The sequence below is a fragment of the Diceros bicornis genome, chromosome 18 (genome assembly GCF_020826845.1).
Source record: "Diceros bicornis minor isolate mBicDic1 chromosome 18, mDicBic1.mat.cur, whole genome shotgun sequence".
Classification (NCBI taxonomy): domain Eukaryota; kingdom Metazoa; phylum Chordata; class Mammalia; order Perissodactyla; family Rhinocerotidae; genus Diceros; species Diceros bicornis.
The window spans coordinates 36,549,317-36,573,644 of NC_080757.1; the positions used below are offsets into that span (position 1 = coordinate 36,549,317).

Consider the following 24,328-nt stretch of genomic DNA (forward strand, 5'->3'; position numbering starts at 1 on the left):
TTAATGCAAAAGGACCTTAGAAGTCCTTTTCAAGAAGACCAGGAGGATGGGGGTGGAAGTGCACAGGTTGTCCCTCTACTGTGAATCTTGATGTTATGGTTTCCACTAGGCTGTAGTACTTGACTGTACAGACCTGTTATAAGTGGCTTGTGGTTCTTAGCCAGAGTAACTTGTGAAACAGAGGACTCCAGATAAATTTAAATGCTATGAAGATGATAAAATGGTAGTTAGTACTTTATTCTTAGCCATAATGCCAAAGTGAAAGGCAGCAAAATTTTTTTAGTTTAGTTTTTAGTGTTTTTTACTTTAGTTTTTCCCCTTATTTGACCTTCAGGCTGTGGAGTGGGATTTTGTTTGGTTTACTTGGGAGTATCTTTTCCTTAAGAAGTGAAAAGTATAAACATGCTAGAGGCTTGCTAGCAGTTGAAAGCAGCTGTTGGTCAGCAAGAGAATGGAAGGAAAAGAAACAGGTTGGGGATGGAAAAAGTAGAGAGGGTAGAAAAACATATTTGAAAGAGGAGAAAAAGCTTAAATCATTCCAGAAAGTCTCCAGTTTTCTTTTAAAAAGATCTATCTTTTTAAAGATAAAATCGCCTAAAATTTGAGGCGATTGAAGAAGGGAGAGATGGTCCTTCCAGGGGAATGAGTAAAATTAGGGCAAGATGGAGGACCAGTCTTCAGGAGATCAGAAGGTAGGATGGTGGACAGGAAGGAGAAGGTGTTCTGTGGAAGCATGGTTCCTTATGACGATTCACAGTCTCTGAAGATACACTGGATTACTATGAGTATTATCTTTGTTTAAAATGTGCTTTCTTACTGAAGTATATGAGGTCAGTCTCTTTAGTCCCTCTGCTTAAGTAACCCACTGCTTTGTAATTCCCGTCAACTGGGGAAAATATTTTACCAACAAGAGCTAGATTTTTAATTATTGAGAAGATCTGTACTGAATTCATTGGCTTTTTTTTGGTTTGATTCAGACTACATTATTGTCTATTTAAAATATTGCTCTGTTGTTGATTTTCTTAAAGCTTTTCTAATTTACTTTTCCCTCGGAATTCATCGTTTTTGAAAAGTTAAAAAAAAAGCCAAACAGAAAGTGGAGAGATTGTGACAAACACCTTCAGCTGAAGTCCTCTTTATTCACTTTCTCAGTGCCTTTTCCTGCCTTGCTGCCCAGAGACAACCTAGTCCATGCATTTAGCGTGCATCCTTCCAAGTGCAGGGAGAGAGAATGTGTGTATGAATATATAAATAAATTCCATGGCAGTCATTTTTTTCATTTCTTCTTCTTTTTCAGCATCTATTCATCTGGATACATATAGATCTAGGTCCCACATTTTAGCTGTTTCGTTTCTATTTTATGGTATGAATATTTCACAGTTTTCCAAACCCCTTTGATAGATATTTAAATTGTTTCGGTTTTTTGCCATCACAGGGAAAACTCCAGTGAACAAGAACCTCATGCATATCCCTTATGGTTTTGTTCTCCGTCTTCGTCCTCTTTTTTTTTGGTGAGGAAGATTGGCCGTGAGCTAATATCTGTTGCCAATCCTCCTCTTTTTTTGTTTGAGGAAGATTGTCACGCTGAGCTAACATCTGTGCCAGTCTTCTTCTATTTTTTATGTGGGATGCTGCCACAGCATGGCTTGATCAGCAGTATGTAGGTCTGTGCTCCGGATCCGAAACCTGTGAACCTCATGCCGTGGAAGTGGAGCGCGTGAGCTTAACCACTATGCCACCGGGCCAGCCCCACTTCCTCTTCGTGTTTTGTTTTGTTTTGTTTTTTGGTGGTGGTTGTTGCTTTGGTGGTTTTATTTTGTCCTTAATATCTTCTCTGAATTCTCCCACTTGGTCCACCACTTTGGTGTTCACAGTCATCATTTGAGGGAGAGGGAAGGATGAGGAAAATTTTCCATAACTTGGAATGCCAGTCTTCTTTTACTAGGGCCAGAGGCTCTGAAATTTTCTTTTCCTGTGGATCTCTTTGGATTCTGATAAATTTGGCAACCTTTGCATTTTAATATTTTGTATTTTTATTTTCTCATATCTAATAGCTGTTTTTCATAAATGTCAATAACTATTCAACTTTTCCCCTTCTCAGGTTTTTTGTTTTTTTTTTTTTTTTTTTTTTACTACTTTTTAACTCCTAGAATACTTCCCACCCAGTAAATGTAGGACTATCTAGTGATCTCCAATCCAGTTTTTGCAGTTCTTGTGTTACCTTATAAATTCAGCATGATCCAAACATAGCTGATATTTAGGGAAGAGTTTCTTGGAGCATTCTCAGCCAAATTAAGCATTTTAAAAATGTTAGCCTTCACTTTAGATTAGAATTATTATAGATAAATTTTGTTCAGGCACCGTATGTTTCAATGACCAGTGGTTCTCATTTATAATTTTTTTTCTGGAGTTTTTAATCCACTATACTTTATTCATTATTGTGAGGTTTTATGTATTTTCAATTTTTATGTTCCATGTTCTTTTCCCCTTTAAATGTGCATCCTTTTCAGAGCTTTGAGCACTTGAAATGCTGAAGTGTTACAAATGAAAACTGTTACTCTTCTCTAATAATACACTCTGCCTGCTGCATGTGTTTGAGTAGGGCTTCCTTTCTTAACAACTAGTTTGAGCAGCCACCTCATATATGAATATATATTCACCTCATGAATATATCAACTATCTTTAAAAATTTGAGAAGAATTTATTTGCTAAGTATTTTTTAAAAACACTTGATAAGACCTTAAAATGGAAATCTTGTAATAGATATAACTGTGGAATATCAGATGCCTATGTATTTTCTCTGATTTGTCATGTCTTAGGATATGGTTCAGGTCACCAATATTGTGGTTGGCAAGGAACCTGTGGATCAGGCTTACTCTGACTTTAACTTGAGTGAAGTGTTCCATCCAAAGTATAAGCTCCATCTGTGTGTTCAGAAGTACCTGTCATGTCACCCCGTAGGCAGTTGTGTTCAGTGAATTATCTTCCTTCTGCTGTTGGAATCACTGAGTTTGAATGGAGTTTGTTACCTACTCTTTATCACATCAACCCCACATTTTATGCTGTGGAGAAATGTTCCTATTTTTAAGTCTTTCTTTAGAATAAAATTATGTTCTTAAATGGAACACTAACACCATGGAGTTTTGTTTTCCCTTCCACTCTGGAAACTTGGCTATAAAATTTTTAGTTCCTAAGTAAAAAACAATTTTTTTTTCTAACTATAGTCCCCTTCTTGGGTTATTTCATCTGATAATGTAACAGATGAAATATTGTTTCTGTGGGAGTCAAAATATAATATAAAGAACTTTCTTCCTGAAATTATATTTTGTTTGCATAATTCTTTCTTTAAAACACTTTTTTTTTTTTTGACTACAAAAGTAGAACATGCTCATTTTTTTAAAAACGAAAAGCATAGCTAAAGGAAGCAACCCCTCAGTCTTCATGGTACATCTTGTCAGGTAGTTCCCGTAGCGGTCATGCCGGTGCACACCCGCCAGCAGTACCGGAGCCTCCTGTCTCCCTGGGCTCTCCCAGCGTTACCATTGAAACCGGCACTGCACCTTTGTTAGGGGAAAATACAGTTTAGTTTGTATCAACTTTATGTAAATCTTACCTGTAACTCATTAGTGTTAACAGGAGTGTAAACCTGAAACATGTTAGTTAAACAAACTTTGTTGATGAATTTGACATACAGAGAAGGGAAACATTCTGTGTTTTAAATATATAGAGTTACTGTCTAATCTTTCAAGGATAGAAATCCAAAAGAAAAGGAGAGTCATTCAATCATTTATTAATTAAGTATTTTTTTCTGGCTTTCCATGTGCCAGACACTGTCTGGGTGCAGCAATAAAACAGACAAGAATCTGCTTCCTTAATTCCACATACAGTATGGTAGGTGACTTTATGTGCTATAGAAAACAATAAAGCAGTGAAAGAAGAATAGGATTATGGCGGTGGTGGGGGGGGTTTGTTTTTAAGGGTGTTGGGGAAGACCTTACAGAGATGGTGACTGTTACAGAAAGACCCAACAATGGTGAGGGAGTGCGCCAAGAGAATATCTAGGGGAAGAGTTATCCAGGTAGAGAAAAGGGCAAGTACAAAGCCCTGAGGCAGGAATGAGCCTATTCTGTCTGAGGAACAACAGCAGAGAAGGGCAGTGTGGCTGGAACATTGTGAGCTCAGGAGAACGTTAAGTGGAGATGAGGCCAGGGAGGTAATGAGGTCCAGATTGTGCAGGGCCTTCCCAGCCATTGTAAGGACTTTCGCTTTTACTGGAAGTGAGATAGGAAGTCATTGGAGGTTCTATCAGAGGCCATGATTAAACTAAAAAGATAAAGCCAAAAAATACTTGTATCCTGGCTTTGCTTTTTCACAAGCTTTTGTTTATTTCTTGTAATAATTCGGGTATTAACTAATGGCTCCTGGTGAGTAGTCATACACAGATTAAAAAATTTGTGTCAGTACCGAAAATTTCCCTGAAAAACAGATCTTAGGTGTTGCGTTTCAATTTTGAAGAAAGGAAAGCCTGTCTATAGGTATTCATTCCTGGGTGGCCCTGCTTTGTTACTGAGTTCTCATCCTGAATTGTCTTGGAAAAAAAAAATCGGGTTTATTCTGTGCAAGACATTGTATTCACCCTAAGACATGGGAAGATATATATATGTATAGCTACTCTATTGGATTATTTTAATGTATGTTTTGAACATTTGATGAAATATAACACACAGAAAAATATACAAAACATAACTGTATAGTTTAAAGATTAATTATAAAAAGCAAGTACCTCCATAACCACCAGTTAGACCTAGAAATATACCATTGCCAGCACCCAGAAGAATCTTGTGTGTCCCTTCTAGATCATAACCCATACCGTTGCTCAGAGGTATCACTAGTCTGACATTTTGATAATCATTTCTTTACTTTTCTTTGTGGTTTTACCACCTAGGATTCATTGCAAACCAGTATGGTTTAGTTTTGTCTGTTTATGCACTTTATATAAATGGAATGATACTATATGTGTTCTTTTGTGTCTTCTTTTAGAACCTAACAGTATGTTCATAACTTTTATCTATGTTGTTATGTAGAACTGTGGTTTAATTTCATTGCCATATAGCATCCTGTTATATGAACATACCACAATTTATGTATCCGTTCTACTGTGGATGATGTTTTTGGCTGTTATGAACAGTGCTGCTGTAAACATTCTTATGTATCTATGCTGACAGACATGTGCAGGAGTTTCTCTAGGCCGTGTTTTACAAGTGGAATTGCTGGATCTTTAGTTTTATTACATAATAATAAGCTGTTTCCCAAAGTGGTTGTACTAATTTGTCCTCCTACTAACAGTGTGAGAGTGCCCCCGTTCCTCCTAGTTCTTACCAGTGTTTTCATACTCTTTAAATTTTGCCAGTTCTTTGGGACTAAACATGTTCATTCTAGAAAATGAACTGAGAAACCAAAACTTTAAACTTAAAAAAAATTAGAGTAAAGGATTAAAGGTATTGGTTTCTACTTTAAGAATTACAGATATTCAGAGCATTTTCATTTGTTAGAGGTGGTTGATATCTTCTGCCTGAGTAGTTACTTATAAAGTCTTAAAGGCATTTATCTGTCTACCCTCAGAGGGTTAGGAACCTTGTCTGTCTTTTTTACCCCTGTGTCTCGAAGACTACCCTGCACAGTTAGTGTTCAGTAAATATTTGTTCAGTGAATTCGGCCTGACTCTGGCTACTGCTAAATGTTCTGATCAAGACTGTCCTGTTTTAGTGTCTGTAGTTTAGGACAGTTTTTAGTGAGGGCTCATTCCATTACTGATAGTAACCAGACTTGGTTTACCAAAATAAGAGAAGCTTATTTGTACCAGTGAACCAGTTAAAGATAGTGTTTACGTTTTCAGGAAAAGATTCTGTTTTTAACCAGTCACCCACGATGTATGCAGTACTTCATTTTCCCACAAACAAGAAGATAGCACCAGAATTTTCTGCCTAGGTTAGGCTCCTAGAAGCCTTGCAACCACATTTATCCCTGTTTTTGTTTTGAGTCACTTTGTAGGATATGGTAGATTATTAGGGCAGTGCTGGTGGTGTTTACCCAAGGTATATCACCAGGAACCTCAGTGTGGCAGCTATTTATTAAAACCTATCATTAAAACGTAGGATACACGGCTTTGTTGAAATATATCTTGCTTTGGTGTAATTAACCCACAGAGCACTTTATAATTATGAAGAGTATTTTAGGGGCCTGCCCGGTGGCACAAGCGGTTAAGTGTGTGCGCTCTGCTGCGGCGGCCCGTGGTTCGCCAGTTCAGATCCTGGGCGCGCACTGTCGCACTGCTTGGCAAGCCATGCTGTGGCGGCGTCCCATATAAAGTGGAGGAAGATGGGCATGGATGTTAGCCCAGGGCCAGTCGTCCTCAGCAAAAAAAAAAAAAAAAGAAGAAGAAGAAGAGGATTGGCAGATGTTAGCTCAGGGCTGATCTTCCTCACACACACACACAAAAAGAGTATTTTACATAAAAAGTTAGTTCTTCCAACATTTTGTGAGGTAGCAGGCAAAAGTGATCACTCGCCTTTTGTAAATGTTGACATGGGGCAAGCCACTTATTTTTGTTGCACTCATCGGCCAATTTATTAGAAGAATTAGCTTGGATTTTTCTGACTTTAATTTCTAAGTATAATCCTTTTGAGAGATGACTGATAAATAGAGCACTCAGAACTAGTGATGAGATATAAGAATGGTAATTTTAACTAGTAAATCCTAGCAAATGTATCACCTGCTTTTGTAAGATTTTCCCTTTTCAGAATAGCCAAAGTAAGTAGTTATATGAGATTCAGAATCTAGTTAAGTCTGATTCATCATCTTTATTTCCAACAGTGATTTCCTGTTAGACAAGACAAATTAGAGTCTTCCTACTGACTTGACTTGGTGAGTTTTTACATAGTTTTATTTTACTTTAAGATCATGAGGGAAAAAGTGGAATGAAAGCATAGAAATATTTACCATGACTTTAAAAAATGCACCTCTTGAGTGTAATCTGTTTCATTGCAGTGCAAATGGTATGTAAAGTTGGAAGTCATATGAGGTAAGCATGTAAGTTTTTTTTTTTTTTTTTTTAATAATGAGCCTTACAAACAGTGTTAAACATTTTTCGTAAGTGGCTTCAAAAGAAGGTTTATTCTAAATATTCTTTCCTGGAGTGAACCAGAGCTATTTATTTAGATCTTCTCTGGAAACTACTGTATATAGGATAAGGCTTTACACTAATGGTGGAGGGGAGAAAAGATGTTTGGATTTAAATTTTTAATCACTGGTTGATGATAATACGTGATATGGAGACCTTAGAGTGAGATGATTTTTCTCCCTAGAAAAGATCTTCAGGGAAATTAGAATTACAGTTTAGACAAGGAGATATCTTAAAGCAATTCATAGGCTTCATTTTACCCTGGAAAAGGAATTTGACTCTGAGCAGACTGCCTTTTTGTACATACTTTAGAGCTCATCTTTCTGTGGGTAACTTAACAAAATCTTTCTGCCATTCTGGCTAGCACCTTAAAATTTTTACTTTGTGGTATGATTCTTGCCTCAAATGCTTATGTATGGTTTTACAGAGTTGTATTAGGTAAAATAGGTATTAACTGCATTTTAATCTTAAATTCTGACACAAATCACTGGGAGCCAGGAAATTCTGTTAAGACAGACATTCTGTCTGATTTTCCCCTGTTTTCTCTGCCTGTGTGGTTTTACTTTTTCCTTGCGTCATGAATTTTGGAATGAACATTTAAAACTGAGAACTTCCTGCCTGTCCTTTGTTCCATTTAGTTTAGTTAGAACTTTAACATTAACATAGAAATTGGCTTATTTTTAATAACTTAAGAAGAAGAGAGAATTTATTTTTTGCAGATCGTTTCTAGGTGAGGAGTGTGGGTCCATTTAAACAGTCATCAGATCTCTTCAGTTAAGAGCATAGTTAAAGGAGGCGAGTAAAGCATACATATGCCTCCATCTTCCATTCGTAGTTGGAGGAGGTCTTCTCTCATAAAGACAAGTGTCTTGAGAGAATACTGATCTCTGTACTGCTAGGTAGTAGTAGTTAATGCTGAAGAGAATTGGTTGCCCTTGTATTATACCAGATCCTCTGGAGCAGGTCGGCCTTTTCAGCTTCTAAGTTAATGAACTTATTTCAGATTGCATACCCTAAGACTGATTTAGACTTTCTTCTTTGATGTGCATTCCTTGGGCCCTTTCTGTAGCCAAATTGTGTTAGCAAGAAATATTTTTAAATGGCTTGACAAAAGTATAGATGGCCAAAGGGAATCGCATGTTGAATTTGGCTTCTATAAAGACCAGAGGACCCTGTGGGGTTATGCAACCTCTGCCTATTTGTTTCATGAAGTGACTCTTCTGTTTTTGAATTCCTTGCAGACTGGACACGCTTAAATTATATTAGGGCCAAGCCTTTCCTCTGTTCCCTATTTGGATTTTATAAGGTTCTTCATAGTTGTAGTTGAGGGGAGAGGGTGAAAAACTGTAACCTCTCAAATCTCAAAACCACTTTGGGAATATAATTATATAATAAATAGAATCTTCTTAGCCGTAAGATTTTTTCCCTCTTCTTCCTTCTCCTCCTCCTTTTTTTAAATTCTGTTCCAGCTCTTGATTTAGAATAAATTTTCTCAACCTAGAGGAGAAATCTTTGATAACACGTGGGATGTGTTAAAATCTTCACCTTTCCTAAGTTTGCTCTTTGTGGCCCTAGAGATTTTTGGCCAAGCCACTCAGTGGAATCAACACATTGTTATAATTTGTGATGAGAGCCCAGTTGCTGATTGTTTGGTTCTGCCTATCTAACTTCATTTCTAAAGGTGTTTTCCTTGAGAACTGAGATCCACTTTGAAATGAAATAGCCCCTCTATAATCAGGTTTCTTTGCTGATTTGGATTCATGTCGTTTCATTTCAGACATCTCCCAAATGATGGATTTTGAAAGTGATGTGTGGAGAAGTCTAATCTGATGAACCTCTCTGCCTTTTTTTAAAAAAGCAGTTGAAGGAGTTTTTTTTTTTTCTTTTCTAGCAGGGGTTCAGTAATTAACAACAGCAGCACATCACCTGATGGTATTAGCCCAGACCTTGTGAAACCTGTGCTTGTTGCGGCCATGGTTTATTCTGCTACATCCTCCATCCAAGTAGAGATAGGAATTTTTTTTCTCCAGTGTTGTTATGTAGATGTCTTTAGCTCAATAGTCATTTGTGCCTAAATTAAAAAGTAAAACAAACACTCAAGAGGTCTTTTTAAGGTCTAAGGAGATGCAATCTTACAAGACTGTTGAGTGGCATCTGCCCCTTTCCAGGACAGACGTCTGCATTTGGAGCAGAACACGCATTGCATTCTCCCTGGACATCTTTTTGGGGTAGAGAATTAGGCTGACATGTCTATTTCAACAACTCTTACATAATGGATAGTTTTTAGGGGAGGAAATGATTCCCCAGCCCTTAACTTAAATTGACAATAAATTTTTCTGCTCTTTGATTTTTTTGCTAACTGGAAAAGTTGCATCCAAAGTGAGACTTACTCCATATTTTAACCTTTGAGCTGGCTGCTGAGGGCTCCTTGGGGACAAGGACACTTTGTAGTTATTTATAACCTGTAAAGAAGGGCAGTAAGGCTGTAAACAGCCAGAGCACATTGAGGTTTGGGAGTCAGTGGGAGCATTCTGTTGGTTATCTCATGGCTTTCCCTGACTTGAGATTCTTTCGTGTACCTTCTTGCTCATCTGCAGCTTGATTTTGTATGGGTGAGCCTTACTAGCCAGGCTGTTTCTGTAAAACTCTGTCTTATAACACTTAGATCGAGGAGAAGGAAAAATAGGCTTTTTTTTTTTGGTGAGGGAGGTTGGCCATGAGCTAACATCCTTTGCCAATCTTCCTCTGTTTTTTTTTTTTTTTTTTGCTGAGGAAGATTGGCCCTGAGCTAACATCTGTGCCCATCTTCCTCTATTTTGTACATGGGTTGCCGCCACAGCATGGCTTGATGAGCGGTGCGTAGATCCACGCCCAGGATCTGAACCTGTGAACCCCTGGCCGCCGAAGCAGAGCACATGAACTCAACCACTACGCCACCAGGCCGGCCCCCCAAAATAGCCTTTTTATGTACGAAAACATATCTAATCCTCACAATTATTTTAGAGTCTATGCTTGCCTAAGAGATATCTGTAGACTGGGAAAAATCTGAAGGGTACTGACATGCATACATAATCACATACTTGTTTCTGAGTTTTCCTTATATACAACTGTTGCAAGAACAGTTCAGTTCTTAATTAGATAAATATTTAGCTATGGCAGAAAATACCTTCTATACCTTAGCCTGGTATAGAAAAAACTTAGTTATGTGTCTAGACATGTTACAAAGATCTCTCTCTCTCATTCTGTCTCTCTATGTAAGTATATATATACATGTTTACATATTATACATGTTTAATGTTATCTTTTCTCTACATGTCATTTTTAAGGGAATCAAACCCTGTGTCAGATATGAAAATTATAGTCAAATCTAAGAAAATGCTAAGGATCTGCCTCAACTTTATATATTGGAATTTTTTTGTGTAGAATTTAACTTAGAATAACTTAGATGTCTAGCATGAGCTCCTGACAGCTGCTGTAATGGTACTTTCTATAACAAGATTGACTTGTTCTGGAAAATGTGCTTGTATTACTATTGTCTTGTGGGTTCCAGAACTTCCCATTTAGTCTTGCAGACTTCTCTTTTCTCCCAAGTTTTCTTGGATTTTTTTCTTTTTTTTGTGAGGAAGATCAGCCCTCAGTGAACATCCACGCCAATCTTCCTCTTTTTGCTGAGGAAGACTGGCCTTGGGCTAACATCTGTGCCCACCTTCTCCACTTTATATGGGATGCCGCCACAGCATGGCCTGACAAGCGGTGCATCGGTGTGCGCCTGGGATCTGAACCCTGGGCCGCCAGTAGTGGAGTGCGCACACTTAACCACTAGGCCACGGGGCCGGCCCCTTGGATTTTTTTTTAATCAAAGAAGAGTATAGTTTTGGAAATGTATTGAATGGGATTCTTTAAAATTGGAGTGAGATGAACTGATCGTTTTCTTTTTTAAATGTTTTGTTTTAAAAGTATGCCTGGATTCCTATAGCTGTTATTCATTCAGCAACTCCCAAACTTTAACCTTTTAACTAGAGCTCATAAAGGAAAAATATGATCCCAAAAGACAGTGAGTTTAGTTATTCAACAATAATTTAGTTGAACAAGTATTGAGTGCCTGTTATGATACCATTTTAGGCAGCAAGGGATGCTCTTCTTTCATTGAGCTTAACTTCTAGTGGGAAAGACAATAGACAAGTGAAAAAATAAAAACAAGATAGTTTCAGATAGTGGTAATAAAGAAGAAAATAAAATAGGGTAATGTGATGAGGACAGGCTGGAAGTGGGGCTACTTCAGATCGGGTGGTAAGGGAAGACCTCTCTGAGGATATTTCATTTGATAGAACTCCTAAATGACAAGAAGGAGCCAACTATGAAAAGATCTGAGGGAAGAAAGAGCTTTCCAGGCTAAGAACCTGATGTGTTCACCAAATAGAATTAAAGGCCTGAGTGACTAAAGCACGGTGATTGAGAAGGGTAAGTGTTACATGAGGTCGGGGGGTACACCGAAGCCTGGGCCATCATGACAGAAGGTAGATTTTACTCAGATAGCAGTGGAAGCCACTGAAGAATGCCAGTCTTATCTCTCATAAGGGTCCGATTTATAAGTCACCTCATAACTTAGAAAAATTAATTATGAAGGCGCTAATTCCTTTTTGAATTTTTTATTTATTATTTGAAAAGGTAATATATTCACATGGTTCACAATTCATAAAGTATAAAAGGGAATACAATGGAAATTCTCCTTCCCACCCAAGTACTCAGTTTCCTTTCTTGGAAGTAACTAGTGTTCCTAGAGTCTTGTGTAGCTTTACCAGAGATGATATATGTATTAAAACAAATAAATATTTTTGCCTCTTTAAACAGAAAGAGCTTCTGCATTCCTTTTTTTTTTTCAGATGCTTATTATTATACTGTCTCTGTCTGTCAAAATTTATTTAATCAATCCCATGTTGATGGACTTTTAGGTTATTTCCATTCTTTCATGATTACAAATGGTGCCACAGTGAAAAACCTTTTACATTGTCATATTAAATATATCAGTAGGGTGAATTTCTAGAAATGGAATTGCTGGATCAAAGGATATGTGCATTTCTTCTTCATTCTGATATACATTTCCCTTCATGGAGACTGTGACAATTTATACTCTAATCAGAAATGTTCTCCTTACCCTGGACAAGTGTTATCAAACATTTTGATCTTTGCCAATTCACTGGGTGAATCAATGTGCAGTTTAATTTGCATTTATCTTATTATGAATGAGAGAGAATTGAACATGTTTTCATGTATTTAAGAACCATTAGTATTTACATTTCTGGAAACCATTGGCTGTTCTTTGCCCATTTTTCTGTTAGGCTCTTGACTTCTTTCTTCTTGATCTTTAGATTCACTTAATACTAAATCCCTCTGTTAAAGAATTAAACAAAAACAAATACAATGTTATATGTCAATTATATCTCAATAAAAAAATGTAGTCATCTTTAACTTGTAAATTTTGCAAAGCGTGAACCTGATGAGAGACATAAAAAAATCCCAGTCTTTCCTTTGCTGATTGAGGTCTCTCTTGATTGCCCTCAATTTCATTTTAAGAAGTATCTCTAAATTAAAAAAAAAAATGCATTTAGTATTGTGTTAGACTAGATTGAACTGCAAAAAGTTTACCCATAACAGATATTCAAAAGTCATTCAAACCTTGCAACAGAGAAAGTCAGTATGACCTATAATAATCTGTCCTTGGGGTAATGAGAGAAAAGTTATTGCCTCCTGGGCTGTATATGATTGAGGACACTGTAACAGAAGAAATACAAACGTCCCTTCGAGGTCACATCAGTTTCTCAAAAATGAGTATACTCAAGTCTTTCTATAGTTTGTTTTTTTATCAACAATCTTTTTGGCATCTTCTGTTTTGGAAAATGCAAACGTCTCTCAGGTTTAAAATAGTTATGACATTGGGATTTTTCCTTACTTGGAAACTGTACAAGGCTTTAAACCAAAAGAAAAAAAAGTGATAGGCTTTTAAAAAGTCCCTAACAAACCATTCCTTGGCAAGAAGCTACGTTACCAGCCGTCTAGCTTGTGCATGTTTGTGTGTTATGCTGAATCACATGAAATTGGCAATATTCGACTATTTTTGGCCTACAAAACAATTTCATGGTTCAATCTAATAGCTCCACAATCTTATGCCTGTATTTTCAGACTCATGGATATAAGGCTAACTCATAGATACCATGCATGTGATATGCCTGTGTTAGCTGTTGATTTTTTTTTTTAATTCTCTGACTGGATTAGATTGAAAATGGAGGAATGCTTATAGGGAATAAAAGAAAGATAAAAAATAACTGCACAAGCTGTCTATGTCATGCTTTTCAGAGTGTGTTCTAGCCTAGCTGTGCATATATTGCAGGTTAAACTATTGGGACATTTCCGTTTATTGTGCAGGGAATTCATCTTCTATTCTGAAAGAATCCTGATGATGTAAGAGTTTAATTCAAATTACTGATTTGTATTTTCAAAATAAAGGAAATTATAACAGGTCTTTCTCCTTTTGTAGAATGAAGATATACTTGATACTGGATGAAAAACTCAGCTTTTACTGGGGCTGATAACTTGAGGGTGCCAGGCTAGGAGTTTTTGGCTTTGTGTAACCCATCCAAAAGAAGAAATTAATGATTCTCATTACATTGCAAATCTAATATACTCAGCATTGTTCAGAGGACTCTTTTAGAAATATGTGAAACAAACAAGCAGAAAAGTTAATGAACTTGAATGCAACTGGATAAATGTTTCAGTCATCCGAGTATTTCTGAATGCCTTGTTGCAGGCAGGCTGTGCTAGGTGGTAAGGGGATACAACGAAGAACAGTTGCAAGTTCCTTTTAAGGAGCTGTAAGTCTACTGGAGGCAACAGCAGTGTTCATGAGTGTAAAAGAAGGCAGAAAAGAGTGCACTGTATAGGTTCGATTGAAAGCATTATCTGTGCATCAAGACAGCATTAGTACATTTTCTTTTTTACCTCTGTCTACTCTCCAAGGTTTAATGTTCTAGTTAGAAATCATATATATTGATTGACTTGAAGCTCTTGTCAAAAATGATTAATGACTTCATGGTCTCATAATACCTGCTAGGAAGCATACTGTTAGACATTGCTGCTAGTTGCTAACTGGTACTACCTTCATTGGAATTTGAGCAGTATTACTTTTGACAGAGGTATTTTAAAGTATATTTCTTGGTGTGACTCAGAAGATGTGTAGCCTCACAGGTTGGGATTTAATAGAATGAACAGGAAAATAAATGGTAGTATATAACAGATATGTTCAACTACTGGGAAGTTGAACATACTTGAGCGTACTGGGAAGTTGCTAAGCTTTGGAAAATAAATTTCTCGTTACAGAACTTGGATGGTCTTGTCTTAACTTGTTTGTAGCCAGAAACAATATATTTTGGTGCTAGTTGTCTCCTACAGAGGTTCTTAAACCATGACCCTCAAATAGACCTCCTCTTTTCTAAACTTGCTTTTCTGCTGGGCATCTGCGGCAGTTGGCATGAAGTACTGGAGAGTTCACGTGACAGCAGGCTACTTTGCTGATGAACACTTTGCCCATGTGCCTGTCATGAGTGAAATTAATTAGACTTGTGTTATCCTGGTCAATTTCCCTCTCAGCAGGTTGTGTGATTAGAGCTCCTCAGAGTCTGAGGCTGATTCTCCAGTTCTACTAGCTGCTGGGTTGGACATTTTTTAAAAATAGGAAGAGAGGTGATATTATTAAAAAAATAAATAAAATAAGACTTGGCTACAAAATAAGTGAGAAGCAAAAAAGTAAAAAAAAAAGGCCAAGACCAAAGTTGGTTTTTTATTTTTTTTTTCCCTCGTTGTTATAATGGACCATGGTTCAGTAGCAACAAGCCATGAAAATAAACCAGTTTTAAACTTGTCCTTTTCTTAGGCTTAGAGAATTCTTAAATTGTTAATTGTTAGACAAATTTGGAGTATTATTTTAAACTTCAAAATAAACTCAAATTAGTATTTTATGATCACTCAGTATAGAGCTGAGCCTCCACCCCACACCTCCAGAGCCAACTTTTATGCTTTTAACTAACGTGTAAAATTCACATCTTCATTGCCAACCCGCCCAAAAGATAGTTTTAAGTAAGAATTTTGAAATTTCATTCTGGCTCCTACTGGCATTAATGGCAACTAGGATTTGTAAAACTGCCTTAGGTGCATTTAGTCGTTACTAGACAAATAAACAGTTCTGTGAGAATATGTTTTCCATCAAATGCAAGCCTACCTTATCACAGGTGATCAATTGTAGCATCTGGTCTCTTCTCTTGATGTTATCATGGAATCATGAATTGCACGAACCACAGAGGCCTAAATGCCACTGCCATACTTAGTTTGCTAGTTTAGGTGAAATAGCACATCGTGCGTATAAGACTGTTAACTCCATCTGTGATTACATGGGATGCTTTAGTTGTAAATGCCGGTAGGATAGTGTTTAAAACTAATGGGGACTCTGGTAATACCAATGGTATATGACTCTGTAAGGGTGCACCTGTATCTTATTAATCCCCCTCCGTGCTTATTAAGTGGCCAGTGACTGTGTGTGAGTTGAGTGATTTTTTTGTTATTCATTTATACTTCTTTCTACAAAGGGTTTGAGGAAGTTTCCTGAAATACTTAACATATAAAAGAGTAACACAGTTGAGGGAATTGTAGCGAGTGAATAACATTAAGAAAATAATAAGGCTATTCTAGAATAAGCATATGATTTTATATAGAATATAGCATGTAGAGCGAGTATATGAGCCTATACTTTCAAGAGATGGGTCACAAATTTGTCTCAGGGCTTCCTAGTAGCCAAGCAAAGAGGACAACATGATCAGTTATAAGATTCATGTTGTCTGTCCATAGCTGAAAACAAACCAGGTGTTCGGGAAAGAAATTTCTCCCTTGGGTAATTTACAGTCTCACCAGCAGTGTATGAGTTCCCATATCCCCATACATGATATGGTTGATTTTTTTCTTGCTGGTCTAATAGGTGTAAAATGTTTAAAAGCTATTTTATTTCCTTTTTTTGTGAACAATATTTTTATAAGGTAGTTGGCTTTTTTCTTATTGATTTTGTAGAAACAGTTTATGTGTCAATTCCTATCTTAATAAAATTATCCCTTTGTCGTGCATTGCAAGCTTTTTTTTTCAGTTTGTTTTTCAGCTTTGTTTATGGTACTTAAAAATTGTAACTAAATTCACCAGTTTTTTGAATGGCTTTTGTGTGTAGAAGGGCCCTGAAGGGAAGACTTTGGAGTTGGATTTTGATTTGCTGTTGGGACACCCTGTTGAGATGTATGGTAGTTATTTGAAAGGGTCTGAGGCTAATGAGAGAGGTCATAGTTAGAGAGATTTGGGAAACGTTTGTATGAAGGCAGAAACTTGACACTGTTGGGGTGGATAAAATTGCCCTGAAAAAGAATATAGATTGAAAAAATGATTGAGGATTAAAGCATGGGAACAATAGTGGAGGAAGAGAATCCAATAAAAGCTATTGAGGAATGATCAGAAAACAGAGAGAGCAAGGAGAAGAATCTGGAAAATGGGATAGTGACAGTGTAAGTGGGGAGAGATCTCTAATGCTGCAGAGAAAGGAACACATCTAGGAAAGGGGTAAATGTTCCCCTTCAAGAGAGCACCTAGCAATGGGTTGAGGAATAGAAGACTGTTCTTAGTAAGTCTGCGGTGAAGTGTAGAAGATGAAACAGTAGTTAGAGAGGTAACAAGATCATTTTCCCTTAGGAGTGGAGTGTTTGTGCCATAAGGGAAGGAGCCAGTTGCAAAGTTGTGTTGGTGTTCACTATGCTGTCTCCTCTTCAGGCAGCTTTTTTAAGAATGTACCTTATATGCCTTTTGAGTAAATTCATTTGGTAAGATAATATTAAGTATTATGCAGAAGATTAAAACAGGGTGATATAATGGTGACTAGGAGACTACTGTAGATTAGGTAATCTTCTCTCAGGTTAACATTGAATGCTAAGGAGCCATTTGAATGATAAGAGTAGAGCGTTCCAGGCAGGAGACAAAGTTTCCAGTCTCTGGAAGGTCAAACAGAAATAGTAGGATGGTATACCATTAATCTGATAAAATCCTCTTGCTTCTTGGGTGGATTTTAGGGTGAAGAGAGAACAGAAATCTTTGTCCCCTGACTTTGGAAATCTTGTTTAACCTTCAAACTGGCGATGTCAAGGGTTCCAAGTCCTCCACCTCCGGCAGAAATGTCGAGTGGCCCCGTAGCTGAGAGCTGGTGCTACACACAGGTAAGTTCATGTTTTCACCCTGTAAATCTTGCGTCTTGGGAGGATTTTGGTGGATGAAAAGAATAAGATTTCTTTTCCTACATCGTGTTTCCTGCTTTCTCTGGGACGAAACTGCCAAATAGCAGATAGATAAAGTATTTGTCAGCTTTCCGTTCTTTGTTTTCTCACTTGGAATCTGAATGCCCTAGGCCAGTACTTTTCACTGGAGGTTGAAAAGGAGGAATCTGTGAAACTACATCCACTTACATCCCCCTTGATGGAAATGTGTTCCTCTGTTGGGCAACTCAAGGGGAAACCAGGTTTGAGATTTGCAACCCCAGGGAATGGCATCAGCATCTAATTGTCCCATGTTGCTCTGAGCAGAGGCTCATTTTAGGGATGGCTTTATCATCTGCTATCCCAACCCTGTCTGTGTTTTTCTCACTCATCCAGTGTTTCTCAGAAGCTGAGAAAAGCTATGAAAGCAGTTGGTCACTGTGCGATTTCTTAAAATGTGGATGAGGGATGCAAAAAGCTGAGCCTCCATGCTGGCCACATAGTGCTGTCTTCCTATGGAGATCAGGCCGAGGGAGGGAGGGGAAACGATCGTCTGATCTTCAGCATGTTTTTCAGTTTGCGCACTTCCTATTTAATTGCTTCCTGGTTTTCTATCAACAGATCAAAGTAGTCAAATTCTCCTACATGTGGACCATCAATAACTTTAGCTTTTGCCGGGAGGAAATGGGTGAAGTCATTAAAAGTTCAACCTTTTCATCAGGAGCCAATGATAAACTGAAATGGTGAGGAATACACCTAGCTGTAAAAGTTTTTCTAAAAGTTGCCTGCTTTGCTTGGTTTTATGGGAGACTGACTAGAACGTAAGATCTTTGAAGGTAGGGACTTTGTTTTGTTCTGAATGTATTCCCCAGTGCCTGGCACATAACAGATGCTCACTATATATTTGTTGAATTAATTCAATGAGTGTAGCAACCTCAAATGGCTGTAGGGTAATGTAAATGACTAAAGAGGGCCAGTGTTGTAAATCATATCCATTTATGGTATGAGTGTTGACCACTTGGCAAACTAGTGAGTATCCTTCTAAAAGGAGTGGTGGCTGCTCAGCTCCAGCTGACTATAGCTGTGTGTGAATAAGGGCTGACCATTGCCAGATTTTCTGATTTTTCAAGAAAAGCAAGAAATCTAGATTTTAACACACTATCTCCTGACTTTTAAATTGCCTGTTTTTAGACAATAAAGGAGGTTTATTTGCTTATGTAACTGGAGTGCCTAAGGTGTAGGATAGGTTCAAAAGTAGTTTGATCTAGCAGCCTACTGGTTAGATTAAGGACTCCTCCTCTCTCTGCTCTTCTCTGCTCTTCACACTGTTGGACCTCTCAAGTCTGGCTTCCCTTGTGGTTGAAGGATGACTGGCAGTAGCAATGGGCATAATCCACCACCATCCAACAAAAGTCTTTGAACTTTCTCTGAACTAATTGTGTGGCCAAAAATATGTCATACATGCACTAATTGGTTTAAATCTGGGTTCTCTCAATTAATCGCTGTGGCAAGGTGAATAGGATTTGGGAGTGGGGGTCAGTCCCATCCAAACCATGTATCCTCTTGACTAGGAGCAGGCAGTTCAGGATACAACCGTGTGCTCACTGCAAAGACCAGAACACATGTCTGTAAACCACCAGTTTTGACCTCTGATAACCCACTGAAGAGTTAAACAACTCTCCATTCATTTAGTATTTGTTAGCTATGTACATTAAGCAGTGTACTACTAGGTGCTGAGAGAATGCTTATTCTTAGGCATTGTATTTAAATCTACATCTTTAGTACAATGTATAGTGATGTATGTGGCATATGCGCTCCCTAGAGAGGCACTGGATTGGGCCACCTGTTTGAGAGAGGTGCCATAACATTGGCAAAGCCTAAGGACACATATGGCCTGTGTGTTGTATGCGGTAGAAGCAGTGTCTGAACCACATACAGTTCAGCTAATGACATTTGCAACTTAACTCAGTTGAACCTATTAAATTCTGTCTGTATTTCGTTTTGATTCATTGGTAGCAGATTGGCATCTCTGACTCCATGGAGAACCCTAGCTTGGAACTCTACCCTATATGATAGGAGTTTACTTTGTCTGTGCTTCCTTCATACTGCCTCCTTTATTCTAATCTTAGAATATTATTGCCAGATTGATAAAGTATCTGTAAAAGATTATATACTATTCACATATTTCTCTAGAATACTTTTTCTCTCCCAAGGTGATATTAAAGAGGTCGCTGACATGGTTTTGCCACAGTCCTGACAAAATAAGGAGCTGCCTTTCCTGAGATTGAGGATAAGAATAGAGTGAGACTAGGCTGAATTTTGAATATTTTAGGGGGGTAAAAGAGTGATTTGGGAGATTATGAAGAAAGAGGCATAGATGTAAGGGATGTGTTGTCAGATTCTAGGATGCCCCTTTATTTTTTAGAAATACTTTAATTTATTATGGTGTGCAGCATTCATCAAAGAATGCCCCTTTATTTTTATTGTTGCCTTTTTAAAGGGTGACTTGGGTTGCTCTAGAAAAGTGGTTCCCAAGTAGTCATTCTACTGAATCAGAATCTCCTGGTATAGGGCCTGGGTTTTTGTTTTTGTTTTTTTAATATCTCCCTCTCTTGATTTTGATGTTCTAGTTCCCTCCTATCGCTTCACGAGCCTATAAACATGGATGCTTTCGACACATTTTTTTTTCCTATCTGTTCCGGGCAGGTGTTTGCGAGTAAACCCAAAAGGGCTAGATGAAGAAAGCAAAGATTACCTGTCACTTTACCTGTTACTGGTCAGCTGTCCAAAGAGTGAAGTTCGGGCAAAATTCAAATTCTCTATCCTGAATGCCAAGGGAGAAGAAACCAAAGCTATGGGTAAATGCTCTCCTCCTCGTTCGATGCTTTATAACAACTTCATACACTGACAAGTCGTGGGTTTGATCAGGGTTTTTTTTGAGTAACTCTAAACATGACTTTCTTTTTCACCCCAGAGAGTCAACGGGCGTATAGGTTTGTGCAAGGCAAAGACTGGGGATTCAAAAAATTCATCCGTAGAGATTTTCTCTTGGATGAGGCCAACGGGCTTCTCCCTGATGACAAGCTTACCCTCTTCTGCGAGGTGAGTCCTTTTACCCCGCTGTGAGACTAGCAATTCCCAGACCTGGTGGGTTTTGGTAGGCTTAATTGTATTGTATCAGGGATAGAAAGTGAGAAAAATCCCCAAGTGGAGTAATTGAAAACTGTGTCATGATTTCAAGGTTGTTGGGCACCTCAGCTTTCCACTTGTTACTGTTCTTAAAAACAAAGATTGCGCACTCTCTTGGTGTGTGTGATTTTTGAGTTGCTTGGGTCAGGCTTCTGGCTCTTTCATGGCGGGTTTTGTCAGATAGCATTTGGAAGGACTATCAGTTGAAGGTGAGGAGAATGGCCAGCAACTAGATTTGTATGTTTGTTCCTTAAACTTTCTGAGTATGAAGTCCACATGTGTTTGACTACAGAACATTTTCTTTTCTGCCCTTTGAACTAGATGACTCATGTCAGGAGTTGGGTGTCTCTGGTTTGTCTTGCTGGAGTAATTGTGAAATAGGAAGGTGAGAACCATTCTTTCTAGAGTGAAGGCTACGTAAAGCTCTCTAACTGTTAGTTTGCTAGGAGAATTATCTCTAGTCAGCTAAGAGAGGCCTTCTCTCGCAAACGACCTAAGAGCCTCTCTCAGGTTTTCAGGAGAAGCTTTGAAGTAAAATTCCCAAACCAAGAGTGAGTTGGAAGGTGGTTTCTTTAATGAGTATATGCCAATTAGTTGTTTCATTCTGTTATCAGTACATCTATAAATACTCATAAGCTCACAGTGTAATAAATGAATGAAAGCTCCAGTCAACTGAAATGGTAGTGTTCCCTGTACATTGTGTGATCAAGGAACTGCTTCCTGAGCTGCCCACTTGATGAGATGACCACTGTATTTTCATGGGGAGGGTGCAGGCAAATTCCCCAGCTATCAGTGTACTCTGTCCAATAATAGGCTCATACTGTGAGTTAATGACAGTTCCAAAGGAGTATCACCACCTGTGCAGCCGGGAAGGGTGTCCCTTAGGAATCTTGCCTTTTTGCAGAAGATGCCTGGCCAGCAGTAGGCTTTTTTTTTCTGAGTCACAGCTCATTGAATATTTCCACAGAATAGTTGCTGGTGATAAGAAAACTTTGGAGGTATAGTTTATTAAAATACCACACTGAATAAATAAAATACAGTTTGCGTGATAGCTACCTCCTTCTCCTTTGTAATTGCTAAGTAAAAGAAGGGAATACTAAAGTTATGGCATCTATATAAATATATAAACTGTTGTAGTTACTTTTTGTATGAAACTAAAATTTGAATTCCGTATAAATCCAAATAGTTGCAGATCACACTCAGTTGCCCAGGTGAAGAAATGAGAACAATTAGGTGGTTTTGTATGAAGTTAGATGTTATATAAACAGACCGTCAATTTAATCTTCGCCTATTTTAGAGACCTATATTTCAGAAAAATTCAAAAATAATGGAAAATTCTAGTTTCTGTTGGAAATGAAAGCCAGTCTTTGAACTGTTCTCTGAAGGAAGAGAAATCACGTATGATATTGCATCTGGTGTTTTAGGCAACGCCATAACCTTTATTGCAGCATTTTCAAGTCCAGAGTGGTCTCAGCCTTTCTCATATGCTTTCCTCTCCTCCCTGCAAAAAATCCATTCCAGCTGCTCCAACCCTTGTATTGATGTTGATTTGGAAACCAATTGGCCTGCCCTCACTTGGCAGTCTCTCATCCTGTGGTTAAGTCTGAGGCTCACTCTCCCTTCGCTTCCGCATATGAAATTCTCTTAGGAGAAATCCTGTGGTTAAGTTTAGATTTGCCTTACTGACTTAGAAGGGAAGTGAGATGACACTTTGGAAGTGAGGAGATGTTGAACAGGGAAGCGTCTGCTGGGTTCTGCTGATGCCATCGGTTTCTTACCATCAGACCAGGTGTGCCATCTGTTCCCTTCACACATCTCTGTCGGCCACAGGTGCTGAGTGTTGCTTCTCATACTTGGGCTTGTGCCTAGTGAGACTCGTTTCTGTTCCAAGGCTCTCTGTGGACTTAGTAGCATTCAGCATTGCAAGACGGTTGGGTGGCGGGGTGTGTTGGATGTGTGGGTTTTAAAAATATCTGCAGCTGATCCAAGTTCCTAGTGCTTTTCAAAGCTAGATCATTCTCTGGTGCAAATTCTATCCCTTTGATTTGTTGCTCCCTTCTATCAATGGAATATTTATAAACAAGTTTATTTTAGTTCATGTTTCTATTTTATTTATTATTGGTTAGCATTTTCTTATATTTAGAGGCTTTTATGAAGTTGATGTCCACATACAAATTTAGGTTATGAGTACTCCACTGCTCCATTCCTCACTCAGCCTTTGGCCAGGCACTTCTGTGCTATTCTGACGCAATAAGTACAGTTGTTTCATGGATTTTTGGGGCTGTTCCCAGAGGCCACAAGAGGGAATCCTAAGGTGAAAGACTGAGAATCATACCTTTGTTTGTTTGGGCTTTATTTCAGTGGTATTACTGTTAATGAATATTTAAATGAAATTAGATTGCAAACTCTGAAAATGCTGAATGAGTGGTCTTGTTTGTAACGTGCCACACTGGGTTCACTTTCAATTCGCAGTTATGTGTTTGTCTGTTAGGAAAGGTGGCGATTCTTCCAAGTTGATATTGCTTAGTTAATGTATTTGGAAGCATTTTCAAAACATTCCCTGGATTATCTTTTATCACAGTTCTTTGAACTAGGTTAGTTCTCTTCTCTTCATTTCATGTTACTGGGGAGAGAAGCAGTGCCTACAGAGTTCAGGTACTTTTTCCTAACATTGTGCAGAAATCTGTGTCAGGGCCACGTCAGCTCTCCAATTTCCGTCTCTAGTCTGCTGTGCTACACCAAGTGGAGCTGAATGCCGTTCACCCAAGGAAGCATAGGCTCTATGAAGTTTTCTTGAGAGAGACTATTTATTTTGGTAATCAAAGAGAGAATCATGAAAGCTTTATTATACTCTTAATTTTCTTTTTAATAATTTAGGCCACAGAAGATCTACATGAAATGTTTCAGTTCTCTTGACCCTTCTCTGCATTTATTTATATTGAAAACAAGTAGATGTTAGTAATCAAGATGCATGTATTCCACCTTCACTGTATATGCCTTTAACAGGTAGAAGATTCCAGTGGCTCTTTGTAAATGTTGCAGTTAAAATTGAAATATGAAATATCTAGTCAATAGTTAGCTCTTAAAACGTCTCTTTCCATCTCAAACATAGAATATCCCTTCATGGCCTGGAAATATGTATTTTTGCCAATTTTTTTTGTGTGTGTGTGAGGAAGATTGGCCCTGAGCTAACATCTGTGAATCCCCCTCTTTTTTTGCTGAGGAAGACTGGCCCTGGCCCAACATCCATGCTCATCTTCCTCCACTTTATACGGGATGCCACCTGTGCCTGACAAGTGGTGCCTCGGTGCGCTCCCGGGATCCAAACTGGCGAACCCCAGGCCGCCGCAGCAGAGCGGGCGCACTTAACCACTTGCGCCACCGGGCCGGCCTCCCAAATTTTAAATATGTGGGTCCATTCATGTTTTTTCCTTTTTATCATTTTATTAATGGATTATTTGGATATATTAGTTGAACTGTATGAAAATGCCAATATTTGATTGTTCTTGACCTATAAGAATGATGATTTAATATGTCACATTATAGGTTATAAAACATGATAATGTAAACCTACCACCCAACCCAACCCCAACACCACCAGTAACTTGGAACTAACCTATATATGCTTCTT

General features: G+C 38.1%; 1 protein-coding gene across 6 annotated transcripts in view; it reads left to right on the forward strand.

Annotated features, from left to right (window-relative positions):
- Nucleotides 1-24,328, forward strand: part of SPOP (speckle type BTB/POZ protein) — a 64,063-nt gene that overhangs the window by 26,878 nt on the left and 12,857 nt on the right. For 2 of the 6 annotated variants that reach the window (XM_058560730.1, XM_058560731.1), the window contains 6 exons: nucleotides 6,874-6,924; nucleotides 7,048-7,081; nucleotides 17,329-17,472; nucleotides 18,130-18,251; nucleotides 20,215-20,366; nucleotides 20,483-20,610. In XM_058560730.1, the coding sequence (XP_058416713.1) occupies nucleotides 17,395-17,472; nucleotides 18,130-18,251; nucleotides 20,215-20,366; nucleotides 20,483-20,610 (480 nt within the window). In that variant the 5' untranslated portion in view covers nucleotides 6,874-6,924; nucleotides 7,048-7,081; nucleotides 17,329-17,394. The remainder of the gene's footprint in view (nucleotides 1-6,873; nucleotides 6,925-7,047; nucleotides 7,082-17,328; nucleotides 17,473-18,129; nucleotides 18,252-20,214; nucleotides 20,367-20,482; nucleotides 20,611-24,328) is intronic. The other 4 variants (XM_058560727.1, XM_058560729.1, XM_058560732.1 and 1 more) reach the window with 2 other exon arrangements.